The sequence below is a fragment of the Balaenoptera ricei genome, chromosome 12 (assembly GCF_028023285.1).
Source record: "Balaenoptera ricei isolate mBalRic1 chromosome 12, mBalRic1.hap2, whole genome shotgun sequence".
Taxonomy (NCBI): Eukaryota; Metazoa; Chordata; class Mammalia; order Artiodactyla; family Balaenopteridae; genus Balaenoptera; species Balaenoptera ricei.
The window spans coordinates 84319829-84334245 of NC_082650.1; the positions used below are offsets into that span (position 1 = coordinate 84319829).

Genomic DNA, 14417 nt, shown 5'->3' on the forward strand with positions numbered 1-14417 from the left:
GCATGTGCAGCTGTTACACATAGGGTGATTCTATGCACGGTGTAAATATTCAAATATGGTACTATGCCTTCTAGTGTAACTAGGCCTGGTCACTTACATACTGAAAAGTATATTATTTTATTATACATTACTTTCCTTTTATTTCTCCTCACTATTTCACTTAGGGCATCTTATTGATTTTTTTTAAAATTGAGTGTGCAGGTATATTATATTTTCTACGCATTTCATTTTGCATAGATGGTAGAGGGACAGAAAGAATAGCTGTTATAAAAAGGTGGCTTCAGGTATGACAGAGGTGAAAGCTACTGGTCTAAGACCAGTCACGGCCATTACATTCCTCTTGTCAGTGACGGGTTTAGGAAGCGACATGAGATGTAATTTGACCAAAGAGATGTGAAGGAATGTTTGCTAGGGGACATTCTGAGAAGTTCTGCTTGTCCTTAAAGAGGGACGCACGGAAATATTCTCTCTCTTCTGGCCTTTGGAAGTGGTTGGGCTCAGTCAATAATAAACTTTCTATCCAAATCTTAATACAGAGCTAGCATATTTAGCAGTTTAATACAGCTCACATTCTAAAGTGTAAAACAGATGAAAAACAAAAAAGGAAACGCCAAGGAATCTCTAAACTGTGATCAACATCATCAGCAATCACTTTTTTAAAATCCATTGAGGAGCTGACACTTTCTTTGCTTCGTGGCACTGTACCATTTATCAGCAGCCCTTTAATATACTACCTCCACTGGAGTAGTGGTGAGTCCAAGACCTAAATCCTCAGAGATCACAAAAGCAGTTGCAACCCAAGAAGTGATAGAATCAGGTACAGTAACTTCAAATTCTTGGGAAGTCCTGGAACTGAAGTCAAGATAAATATAAAAGTCACCAAACCGAGAACTGACACATTTCAAAATTGGCCAACATAACCTAAAACCATGTTTCGGAAGAATTTTAATTTTCCAAATCATTTACATATCTAAATTGTTTTAAAGATTTAAGCATAAAACAGTAGACCCCAAGTTCTCAAGGAATAGGTCATAATAAGGTCATAACACTGCAGACTGATCCATATTCCAATAAAATCTTTCTACAATGTTTATATCTTCAGAATAAACATCATTTTTCATAAATTTTGTATAGATAATACACTTTTTCAAATTTAACTCCAATTTGTTTATCTCAATATGCATAAAAGTTTCCCTCTGTATCCTAGTCTATGCTGTTGTTTTCTGAGGTTTGACTTGTGTCTTATTTCAAGTTTCTGTAAATAGTTGACTCACAATATGTGTAGATTTCATGATTTACCTGCTCAGTCATCATGCCAGGTAGCACAGAGTTTGTCAGCTAAGCTGAATTCTTTTCAACGTCCACACCCCTTCTTCCTGTGGCTCACAGGGATGTTTTATGAGGAGCCACAAGGCAGAGGGAATAATCATGAGCTCTTCCCATCCCAAGGTAACAAAGGAATTCTCAGCAATCTTTCCCCCATGAGAACCACAAGATTTCAGGGAACTTAAAATCACCCTTCATTAGAAAAATGGCCAGTCTTCTCCATGATGGTACTCTCACTGCCACAATTCACATGCAGCTTTATTAAGTACTATATTTAAATACAATAAATATCATTCTAAAAAACTCTTGGTCCATTTAGTTCTTTATCACTCTATGTTTGTACTTAAACATCAGAAACAGGGCAAAACTTACTTAAAACTAAGGCCAAACACAATATATATGGGCAAAGAACTTTATAAAAGTTTACCCCATGCTGGTGTCTAGCCAAATCCAAGTCTCTGGAAAATGCTTTCTGACACGTGGACTGCTACCCAAAGAAAAGTCATGAAAATCTACCAAGTATCCTTCATTTTCCTCCAAAAACGCTATACGGTCATCTAAAAATAAACATAGACAACTGTTAGGAAAACGCCACTGTAGAGAATGTTCATAAATCTAGTCCACAGAATCACAGCACCTCTCAGCTGATGGGCCTTTAGAGTTTGTCTTGTCCAATCCTCTCGTTTTACAGGGCACCTGAGACCCATAGAAGTCACGTGACTTACCCTAGCCACATGGCCACTATGGCAGAGCCAGAAAAAAAAAAAAAAAAAAAAGTTTGATGGCCCTACAACCAATACCTGAAAAACTACTTAGAGTTCAGCTGCTAAAAAATAACTTAAAGCACGTTTTTAAACTTATCTCCCATTCTGCTCTTCTCCTCTTCTTAGATTCCTTGTGCTGATTGCCTTTGGCTACACCATCCACAAGACGCTAAAATCATCCAGTTTATTAGCTTTTTTCTTATAAAAGAGGCATGCTGACATATAGACACACCTGTCTCTATTCTTTCAACTTTTCTGTAAGCCTAAAATTATTTCAAAAAAAATTATAGTGTAGAAGGTACCAAAGATACCAAGATGAATGTGATGAGCTCCACCCATTGTCTATAGAGGAGGCAGACAAATACATGCTAAGAGTGACAGCGCACATAGGCCAAATGCCCACCATGCAGAGAACAGGTGATTTTACAGCCTCTGCACGGTGGACAGGGTATGGCTAGAGGAGAAAACCCATTCTGCGCTGTCTTCTGCATTCCATTTCCTTACGCCTCCAGATAAAGAGTATCTCACACAAGAGAAAAAAAATAAGCTAAGTACAAAGGCATGTCTGGAATATGACAATGTGTATTAGAGAAGAGTGGCATAAAATGAGAACAGAACAAATGCTTGGGTCCAGATTTTAAAATATCAGTTATCCCACGCTGAAGGATTTGGATTTGATCTTTTAAGTAATGATGACCTACTGAAGGTTTTAAAACAAATTAGAAGCACGATCTAACCCATGTTTTATAATGGTAACTCTGGTCTCAGTGTGAACAGTGGTTTAGAGCTGGGGGAATGAGGCAGGAGAAACAGGGGGCTCCTGCGGCACCCAAGGAGGCATGCTGATGAGCGAGGAGAGAGGAAGGACAGCCTTGAGAAACGACCCTGCTCTGCCTCTCAGCTGGATGACCTCTGTGTGCACCCACGGCAGGCTGTACCTCCCATCACACCCCTCAGCCTACTCCTCTGTGTGCTGTCTTGCCCCACTAGACCAAGCTGGAATCTCCATTGCCTCCTACATGCCAGGCATGCAATTAATATCATCTACTGAATAATGAATGAACAAACTGGATCTGAGGGATAAGACAATAGGTAATTGCAGACTTGTGAGTGCCAAACATGTGCTACGCACTTTACATCCTTTTGGATGTAACCTCTTAACAACTCTGTAATATAGGTAATATTATTATTCCTATAATTCAGGGAGAAACCTGAGGTTTAGGGAGCTTAATGCATTTTCTCAGGGTCATAAAGCCAGAATTCAAAGTCAGAAGTATTTAATGGCAAGTTCCTTTCTTAACCACTATGCTGTTCCACATTTGACAGAGAGAGAGGAAAGAATTAAGGATGAGTTCCAGGTTTCTGATGCGGACATGTGGGTAGATGATAATTTCATTAACAGAGATGTGGAATCATATCAACTCAAGAGCTCATATATCAGTCAAATCATATTAGGGAAAAGTGATGGTTTGTGATATATCAAATTTAAGGTTATTTTGGGGGCATCAGGGTGCAGAAACAGGGGTAAGATAAACAGTCAGGGTGTTCCAGAGTTGAGTTTAATGGGAAAGATGTCATGCAAGGACAAGGGACTAGGGAAGAATTCTACCAAATTGACTGACCATGTTGTTCAGGTACTAGGGGCAAATAGGGGCAGAAGGAGACGGTGACCCAGAATAACCAGGAGAAGCCAAGACCAAAGAAGACATTTAACAGAATTAGGGGAGTGAGGGCACATGCAAGGTAGGAGGACAGGCATTTGAAAAGTTAGGGGTAGGGCAGTTGTCAGGTGATGACGTGACCTTATAACTACTGCTGCCACAGTGGTGATCACGGGACAGTGCCCATTAGATGGGCCACCCACATGGACATTCAAATCCTTCACAAAGGAGTAAGACTGAATCTTCTGTGAGAGTCATCAATGTATACAGAGGGAAAGGGAAAGTAGGTGACTGAATGTTGATTAAAGGATCTGTAATTGAAATTTTTTGAGCTTCAAATGATAAGGGGCTCTTAACTGAGGGTTGTTGAACAGTGGTCTTGAAGTAGCTGAGAGAACACTGAACCCTATGCACCTACTGACCCTGAACCAGAAAAGAGGCAGAGAAATTAATGTCAATCACTTGAAGGTTTCTAGCAACATAATATGCTAGTAAGAGTATCAGGCTTCTTCTGTTACAGTGAAAAGGTAGAAGGGTCTCAGAAAAGGTAAAGATTACAATAAGTATTACAAACAATAGAATGAGTATTACAGTGTGCACCAGGATTCAATAAGCAAACATCAACAAAGATGGGTAAAAGCTGAGACTGACAGAGAGAGAATGGAAAAGCATAGATTGGTCTGGAAGGCTGCCTAGGATAGATTACATGAAGAAAGCTAAATGTGCCACGTGTCTTTAATACATAGAGATCATAATGATTTCATAAAATCTTTAAGACTATAAAATTATTCTTATAACTTCAGGACAGAGGGTCAGGTGTCCTGTGGTGTCAAGAAACAACCCAAAGCTGGAGAGCCTGGGGCTTAGTGTGGACTAACTGGGAACAAGTGACAGAAACAGGGAATTCATGGATAGAAACTATGATAGTTCTGTGGCCTTTCAAGATGATTTCGTATGATTTTACCTGAAAGAAAAGAGAACAACTTCTAGAATTAATCAGTCTCATTTATACATTTCCTTCAGTCAAAATGTTTTATGACTTCTTCCTAAAAGCACACTTCTTTTAATTAGTTGGGTGGTCAACTCTATTTAGCAATCCAGGGAACTAGGATGTACAGATGTGACTCTGCCCGCGAAGAACTCAGATTGAGGAGACAAGTGCGTGCATGCGTGTGTATGTGTATGTGTGTGTGTGTGTGTGTGTCTTGACAGCACACTTTATGACATCTGGGCTATTTTCTAGGTGAACAATGAAAAGCTAGAGAACAAAAATGTTTCAAAAATACATTGCCCCTTTTAACTGGTTCCAAAATAACACCACAGTTTACAACACAAATTGGAGGCATAAGATCTTCCAATATGTCCAAAAATATAACCATCTCAAAAAATTACAGAGAGCAAATGGAAAGCATTCATTACAAAGATCTAGACAGGAGGTGAAAAACACTCCATGTCATGGTCCAGATGTACTTTCAAGTACATTAAACTGCAAACACTGTAGGATAAGAGAACAGAAAATGAAAATTACAATATTCATGTTCAACCAGAAAGTATTCATACTTACATAAGTAACTATAAACACTTGAGATGAAACACTTAATTACTTTAAAAGCACTTTGCCAGATTTCACTTACAAACATCAATGAAATCCTTCACAAGGTTTGCATCTGTCAACACCCAGAGGCCACACTCCTAGAAAGAATAATTTTAATTTTCTTTTAAATAAAACTTTAAATGTCCTCTAAATTGTCAGACTCCCATACTCCTAACTCACTCTTGCTCATTTGTTTTTGTGTAGCATGTGAAAGTAGTTCCCTTTTTTTTTTTTAACTCTTGCTCATTTTTGAGAGTTTAGGTACATACATGAGTATATATTCTCTCTCTCATACCCAGGCACAGATACACACACACACACACACACACACACACACACACACACACACACTCTCACATGAAGAAAGAGACATTTCAAGGTCAAGGGAAGTGATATAAAAGAAAGAAATTATAATGACAAATTCCATTATTTCTCTAATGGTGAATTTATTTATTTGCTTTTAAAACTAGAAGGATGACTATCTTTCCATTTCAAATTACACTTATATAACACATTTAATAAAAGGTTAAATTAAATAAATTTAATAAGAGGCTAACATTTCAAAATTTAGATAATTGATTCTGAAATTAACTTTGCAGCAGTAAAATATATTAATATGTTTTCAAATTATATAGCAAACTAAACATACCTGAAAGACTGCAAAAGAATTCATGAACATGCCTAAATAATATCCTGTGTTATAAAGTTCCAGTTCATGGACCACCTAAGGAAAGATAAAATATACGGAATGAATGCATTCATATCAACCTGTTCTGCCCTCTCAACAGTTCTGATATATACCTTAGATAAGAGACAGCCCATATGCTTATCAAATTTGAAAATGACACAAATGGAGGAACAATGAATATGTAAATGCCATGTTCATAATTCAATCAGCCAAAATTACATTTCTTTTTTAAACTTATTTTTATTCTGTTCAGCAATCCAGAATGCTTAAGAAGTGTGGGCTTGTTGACAAGACCAACACGTAGAGATCAGCATTAAAAATGACTCATACTTTTGACAGAGATAAATGGGTTCAATTTGATGGCTAATATAAGTTCTAAAAAATGTCAGTTAGGGACTTCCCTAGTGGCACAGTGGTTAAGAATCCGCCTGCCAATGCAGGGGACACAGGTTCGAGCCTTGGTCCAGGAAGATCCCGCGTGCCATGGAGCACCTAAGCCCGTGTGCCACAGCTACTGAGCCTGCACTCTAGAGCCCACGTGCCACAACTACTGAGACTGCGTGCCACAACTACTGAAGCCCACGCACCTAGAGCCCGTGCTCCGCCACAAGAGAAGCCACTGCAATGAGAAGCCCACGCACCACAACAAAGAGTAGCCCCCGCTTGCTGCAACTAGAGAAACCTCACACACAGCAACGAAGACCCAACGCAGCCAAAAATAAATTAATTAATTTTTTTTTAAAAAGTCAGTTAACTAAATTTTTTAAAATAACACAAAGAGACAGTTCACAAAAGAGGAAACACAAATTATGAATAAGCAGAAAAATATTCAACCTTATCGATAATCAAAGTGATGCAAATTACATCAATGAGATAGCTCTTCAATAACGAGATATTTGCATGTATCCCATTAGCAATGCTATTTTTTAAGAACAGTACTCATTGCTAGCAAGAGTGAGTAAAATAGGCTAAAAGAGTGAGTAAAATTGGTACATATAAACACAGAATTAGAATATGACCCAGCAATTCCAATCCTACATATATACCCAAAAGAACTGAAAACAGGGACTCAAAGAGATATGTGTACACCAGTGTTCATTGCAGCATTAGTTACAATAGCCAAAAGGTAGAAATAACCTAAGCATCATCAATAGAAGAATAAACAAACAAAATGTGGCATATATATACAATGGAATATTATTCAGCCATGAGAAAAAATAAAGTTCTGATACATGCTACAGCATGGATGCACCTTGAAAACATTGTGCTCAGTGAAATAGGCAAACACAAAAGGACAAATATTGTATGATTCCACTTACATGAAATATCTAGAATAAGCAAATTCAGAAAATCAGAAGTAGATTAGAGGTTACCAGGGTTGCTAACAGAAGGGGGTAATGGAAAGTTATTGCTTCATGGTCACAGAGTCTCTGTTTAGAGTGATGAAAGTTTTGGAAATAGACAGTTATGATGGTTGTACAATGTTATGAATGTAATTAATGCCACTGAACTGTACTTCTGAAAATGGTTAAAGAGGCAAATTTTATGTTATATATATTTTACTATGGTAAAAAAAGTTAAGATATTACACGCTTTTTGGTAACTATTTTGATACATTTCCCTTATTTACATTAGCATTAAGACTGACAAACTAAGACAAAGACAGGGAAAAAATTACTAAAGGTTCTAAGTGTAAGTTTAAAAACACACCAAGTTTAAAATTAAACACCCAAACCACTGCTTCTGCTATACTAACAACACCACTGCTACATCCATGTTAAGTAAACATGGTGCTAGAACAGGTACCAAGAAGAAAACAATGGAATGAGAAAACAGAAAATTTCATAATATCTCAACAAGCTAGCCAATATAGTTAGCTCAACTATAGACAACGGAGCCAGAGCCAGATAGGATAGAGAGAAAAGGTTTTCATTCCATAACTCCAACTCTGCCACAGAACACCAATATGTGCAAGATGTCCTTCTGCTGACACTCAGGTGCGAATCGATGGAATTATCTAGGAAGAAGCATCTCTTGCATAAAGAAGTCCTCCTTTTCTCACTAGCTCAGTGAAAGGCACTGTCAAAGCTGCAGCAAGGGAAGTCTGGTATCTGAAAATTAGTCCTGGAAGATCTAGGACACTTAAATTATTCCAAGGCATTCAAGAGTCTCTGGGTATCACCTATAAATTTAACAAGAATGAAAGAAACCAAAACAGTCTATTATCATAGGCTCTTGACTCCCTCCTCCAGAGCCAACTCTGGAGAAACAATAAAAGCAAGGAGGAACTTGGATGAGTAGAACAAGAAAGCCCTCAGAAGAGGGAAGGGTATCTCGATTTGGAGTGCTGGAGGAAGCAGATGGCAGAAAGCTGCTACAAATAGCAGTCAGATGACGGTTGGAGGGAGGTTTTTAAATTCTGCTAGTGCTTCTCTTCAGAAGGTAGCCTCAGGACAATCATTCTTGCAATTTCACTGCCAAAACCAGCAGCCAGCAGGCAGGCAGTGTGGCCAGGATAATACAAGGTGAGCACCTCTGCCTTCTGGTGTGAGAGGGCGAGGAAACGTGAACAGACCCCTGGCCTTTAAGCACTTACTCTTCCTCCTCTACTCCTCCAAACCCTCAGGGCTAGGGTCATCACCTCAGGAGACCACCTCTTCCTGGGCTGCTTTTCCCCAAGAGCTTAAAAGTGAACCACTGAGTGGAAGGGGACAGCACACAGGGAAGATCAAGAGTAGTTCTCAAGTCCCTGAAGCTCAACCTCTTGCCTCTATTTAAACTCACAAGACATACACAGATTGGAGCCTGGTGTTCAGCCTTCCCCAACAGACATTATCAGAGTAGCAGCCAAATCAACTAGCCATACAACGAGTATAATTTCCATAAAAGACATCCAACTGGACAACATACAACATGTGAAGCAGAATACTGAAAAGTCAGCTCAAGAATTTAAAATAAACATAGTAAATATAGGTAAGGTAAAATATTAGCAATATAAAACAAGAAAAAATATAAGAACCTAATGAAAATAATAGACATTAAAAGTATAACAGCTGATATAAAAGTAGGATATCCATCAAAGTAGGATACAGCTGATGAATAATCAGTGATCAGAAAGAGTCAATTGAGGAACTCTCCCAAAGAAATAAATAAAAGACAAAAGAGACAAAAAACATAAAACAAAAAGCTAAGAGATATGGAGAAAAAAAGTAGAAGTGCCAATCTCTGAAAAGGAGAAGAAATGGAGAGAAAACAACTATAGGAAGAAATAATGGATGTAAATTCCCAGAATCAAAAAATGAAGGGAGAGTATATATTGAAAGGGCAATTCATCATGACAAAGAACGAAAATTCTGTACAACAGCAACATGATCTGGCCAGGGTTGGAGAAGGAGGTGCAGACAGGGAGACACAAAAAGAATGCATAAGAATATGAGAGCACACTAAAATGCTTGCCTTCGCAGATGAAGATACAAATATTGATAATCTTAAGAAATCAATAAGGATAAATAAATATAAGCACAATTCATGAGTTAAGGGCATCTATCCTGGAAATAAAAATAGAATGTATAACTTCCAAAACCACAGAAAGAATAAAAAGAAACAAAAAGGAAGTAGTCTAAATTTTAAAATATGAAATAAAAAAGCAGAAATAAGTCTTAACTAGAGCAAGGACTAATTTGTAAATGGGTTAAATAAGCTTATTAAAAGACACTATCAGATTAGATTAAAAAAACAAAAGCAAAATATAATAATATGCTATCTACAAGATATAGGTAAAACAAAAACTTACAAAAGGTTGAAAATAAAAGGATGGAAAAATATACCAGCCAAGTATATTTGAATCAAAAGAAAGCTGGGATAGCAATCTTAATATCTGACAAAATTTAATGTAAATGTACAGCAAGATATAGAGACAGAGACAAAGAGAGCACGTGTGTGTGTGTATTTGTGTGTGTACATATATACATGGAAGGAAAAATGAAATAATATATTTATTAAGATATTTAGCAAGCTGTAAAATGAAGGATGCTATATGCAGTTAAATCAAACGCAAAATGCTACAGACTTTTTAGAATATAATGTGAATTTAAGTGAAGGCAAGAGAAAAAAAGTGACCAATTGGTTTTAAAGGAGTTTTTTTTAAAAAGGAATGAGAAAAATTTGTTGGATAGACTGAAGAAAAATGTATAATTTTTCTCAAATGGATTGATTTTACAACAAGATGACCAAATTAGCCTATACATATATATCTTTCTTCCTGATGTGTTGTTAATCACTGTAGTTAATCAATCAACGGATGTAGGTTATACAGTCTAGATTTCACTGACAAGGACATATAAAGAATTTACAGAGATTGGTTAAAAATGGCAGAATAGAAGGACATGCGCTCACTCCCTCTTGTGAGAGCACCAGAATCACAAGTAACTGCTGAACAATCATTGACAGGAAGACACTGGAACTCACCCCACATCCAAAGACAAAGGAGAAGCCACAATGAGACGGTAGGAGGGGCACAATCACAATAAAATCAAATCCCATAACTGCTGGGTGGGTGACTCACAAACTGGAGAACAATTATATCACAGAAGTCCACCCACTGGACTGAAGGTTCTGAGCCCCACGTTGGGCTTCACAACCTGGGGATCCGGCAATGGGAGGAGGAATTCCCAGAGAATCAGACTTTGAAGGCTAGCGGGATTTGATTGCAGGACTTCAACAGGACTGGGGGAAACAGAGACTCCACTCTTGGAGGGCACACACAAAATAGTGTGCACATGGGGACCCAGGAGAAGGAGCAGTGACCCCATAGGAGACTGAACCAGACCTACCTGCTAGTGTTGGAGGGTCTCCTGCAGAGGCTGGGGGGTGGCTGTGGCTCACCGCGGGGACAAGGACACTGGCAGCAGAAGTTCTGGGAAGTACTCCTTTGCAAGAATCCTCTGGGAGTCCACCATTAACCCCACCAAAGAGCCTGTAGCCTCCAGTGCTGGGTCGCCCAGACCAAACAACCAATGGGGAGGAAACTCAGCCCCACCCATTAGCAGACAAGTGGGTTAAAGTTTTACTGAGCTCTGCCCAATAGAGCAACACCGAGCTCTAGCTACCACCAGACGCTACCATCAGGAAGTTTGCACAACCCTCTTAGATAGCCTCATCCACCAGAGGGCAGACAGTAGAAGCAAGAAGAACTACAATCTTGCAGCCTGTCAGGAAGAACTACAGTCCTGCAGCTTGTGGAATGAAAACCATATTCACAGAAAGACAGACAAAATGAAAAGAAAGAGGACGGTGTACCAGATGAAGGAACAAGATAAAACCCCAGAAAAACAACTAAATGAAGTGGAGACAGGCAACCTTCCAGAAAGAATTCAGAATAATGATAGTGAAGATGATCCAGGACCTCAGAAAAAGAATAGAGGCAAAGATCGAGAAGATGCAAGAAATGTTTAACAAAGACCTAGAAGAATTAAAGAACAAACACCTAGAAGAATTAAAGAACAAACAAACATAGAAGAACAATACAAAAACTGAATTGAAAAATGCACTAAAAGGAATCAATAGCAGAATAACTGAGGCAGAAGAACAGAAAAGTGACCTGGAAGACAGAATGGTGGAATTCACTGGGGCAGAACAGAATAAAGAAAAAAGAATGAAAAGAAATGAAGACAGCCTAGGAGACCGCTGGGACAACATTAAACACACCATCATTCACTTTATACAGGCCCCAGAAGGAGAAGAGAGAGAGAAAGGACCCAAGAAAATATTTGAAGAGATTATAGTCAAAAACTTCCCTGACATGGGAAAGAAAATAGCCACCCAAGTCCAGGAAGCGCAGAGATTCCCAGGCAGGGTAAACCCAAGAAGAAACATGTCAAGACACAGGGTAATCAAATTGACAAAAATCAAAGACAAAGAAAAGTTATTAAAAGCAACAAGGGAAAAATGACAAATAACATACAAGAGAACTCCCATAAGGTTAACAGCTTACTTCTCAGCAGAAACTCTACAATCCAGAAGGGAGTGCCATGATATATTTAAAGTGATGAAAGGGAAGAACCTACAACCAAGACTACTCTACCCAGCAAGGATCTCATTCAGAATCGATGGAGAAATCAAAAGCTTTACAGACAAGCAAAAGCTAAGAGAATTCAGCACCACCAAACCAGCTCTACAACAAATGCTAAAGGAACAACAAATGCTAAAGGAACTTCTCTAAGTGGGAAACACAAGAGAAGAAAAGGACCAACAAAAACAAACCCAAAACAATTAAGAAAATGGTCATAGGAACATACATATCAATAATTACCTTAAATGTGAATGGATTACATGTTCCAACCAAAAGACACAGGCTCCTAAATGGATACAAAAACAAGACCCTTATATATGCTGTCTATAAGAGACCCACTTCAAACCTAGGGACACATACAGACTGAAAGTGAGGGGATAGGAAAAGATATTCCATGCAAATGGAAATCACAAGAAAGCTGGAGTACCAATACTCATACCAGACAAAATAGACTTTAAAATAAAGAATGTTACAAGAGACAAGGAAGGACACTACATAATGATCAAGGGATCAATCCAAGAAGAAGATATAACAATTATAAATATATATGCACCCAACATAGGAGCACCTCAATACATAAGGCAAATGCTAACAGCTATAAAAGAGGAAATCAACAGTAACACAGTAATAGTGGGGGATTTTAACACCTCACTTACACCAATGGCAGATCATCCAGACAGAAAGTTAATAAGGAAATACAAGCTCTAAATGACACAACAGACCAGATAGATTTAATTGATATTTATAGGACATTTGATCTGAAAACAGCAGATTACACTTTCTTCTCAAGTGCACACAGAACATTCTCCAGGATAGATCACATCTTGAGTCACAAATCAAGCCTCGGTAAATTTAAGAAAATTGAAATCATATAAAGCATCTTTTCCAACCACAATGCTATGAGATTAGAAATAAATTACAGGGAAAAAAATGTAAAAAACAAAACACATGAAAGCTAAACAATACGTAACTAAATAAGCAAGAGATCACTGAAGAAATCAAAGAGGAAATCAAAAAATACCTAGAAACAAATGACAATGAAAACACTATGATCCAAAACCTATGGGATGCAGCAAAAGCAGTTCTAAGAGGAAAGTTTACAGCAATGCAACCCTAGCTGAAGAAACAAGAAAAATCTCAAATAAACAATCTAACCTTACACCTAAAGGAACTAGAGAAAGAAGAACAAACAAAACCCAAAGTTAGTAGAAGGAAAGAAATCATAAAGATCAGAGCACAAATAAATGAAATAAAAACAAAGAAAACAATAGCAAAGATCAATAAAACTAAAAGCTTGTTCTTTGAGAAGATAAACAAAATTGATAAACCTTTAGCCAGACTCATCAAGAAAAAGAGGGAGAGGACTCAAATCAAAAAATCAGAAATGAAAAAGGAGAAGTTACAACAGACACTGCAGCAATACAAAGCATCCTAAGAGACTACTACAAGCAACTCTATGACAATAAAATGGACAACCTGGAAGAAATGGACAAATTCTTAGAAAGGTATAACCTTCCAAGACTGAACCAGGAAGAAATAGAAATATGAACAGACCAATCACAAGTAATGAAATTGAAACTGTGATTAAAAATCTTCCAGCAAACAAAAGTCCAGGACCAGATGGCTTCACAGGCGAATTTTACCAAACATTTAGAGAAGAGCTAACACCCATCTTTCTCAAACTCTTCCAAAAACTTGCAGAGGAAAGAAATAGAAGAAAAAAATATTGCAGAGGAAGGAACACCCCCAAACTCATTCTACGAGGCCACCATCACCTTGATACCAAACCAGACAAAGATACCACATAAAAAGAAAATTACAGACCAATATCACTCATGAATATAGATGCAAAAATCCTCAACAAAATACTAGTAAACAGAATCCAACAACACATTAAGAGGATCATACACCATGATCAAGTGGGATTTATCCCAGGGATGCAAGGATTCTTCCATATATGCCAATCAATCAATTTGATACACCATATTAACAAACTGAAAAATAAAAACCATATGATCATCTCAATAGATGCAGAAAAGCTTTTAACAAAATTCAACACCCATTTATGATAAAAACTCTCCAGGAAGTGGGCATAGAGGGAACCTACCTCAACATAATAAAGGCCATATATGACAGACCCACAGCAAACATCATTCTCAATGGTGAAAAACTGAAAGCATTTCCTCTAAGATCAGGAACAAGACAAGGATGTCCACTCTCACCACTATTACTCAACATAGTTTTGGAAGTCCTAGCCACAGCAATCAGAGAAGAAAAAGAAATAAAAGGAATACAAATTGGAAAAGAAGAAGTA

At 37.8% G+C, this 14417-nt stretch overlaps 1 protein-coding gene across 4 annotated transcripts in view; it reads right to left on the minus strand.

Moving 5' to 3' along the window:
• Positions 1–14417, minus strand: part of CD109 (CD109 molecule) — a 134849-nt gene that overhangs the window by 35094 nt on the left and 85338 nt on the right. For all 4 annotated transcript variants that reach the window (XM_059941790.1, XM_059941789.1, XM_059941792.1 and 1 more), the window contains 4 exons: positions 5995–6069; positions 5386–5443; positions 1754–1883; positions 735–852 (listed from right to left, as the gene is read on the minus strand). In XM_059941790.1, coding sequence (XP_059797773.1) covers positions 735–852; positions 1754–1883; positions 5386–5443; positions 5995–6069 — 381 coding nt within the window. The remainder of the gene's footprint in view (positions 1–734; positions 853–1753; positions 1884–5385; positions 5444–5994; positions 6070–14417) is intronic.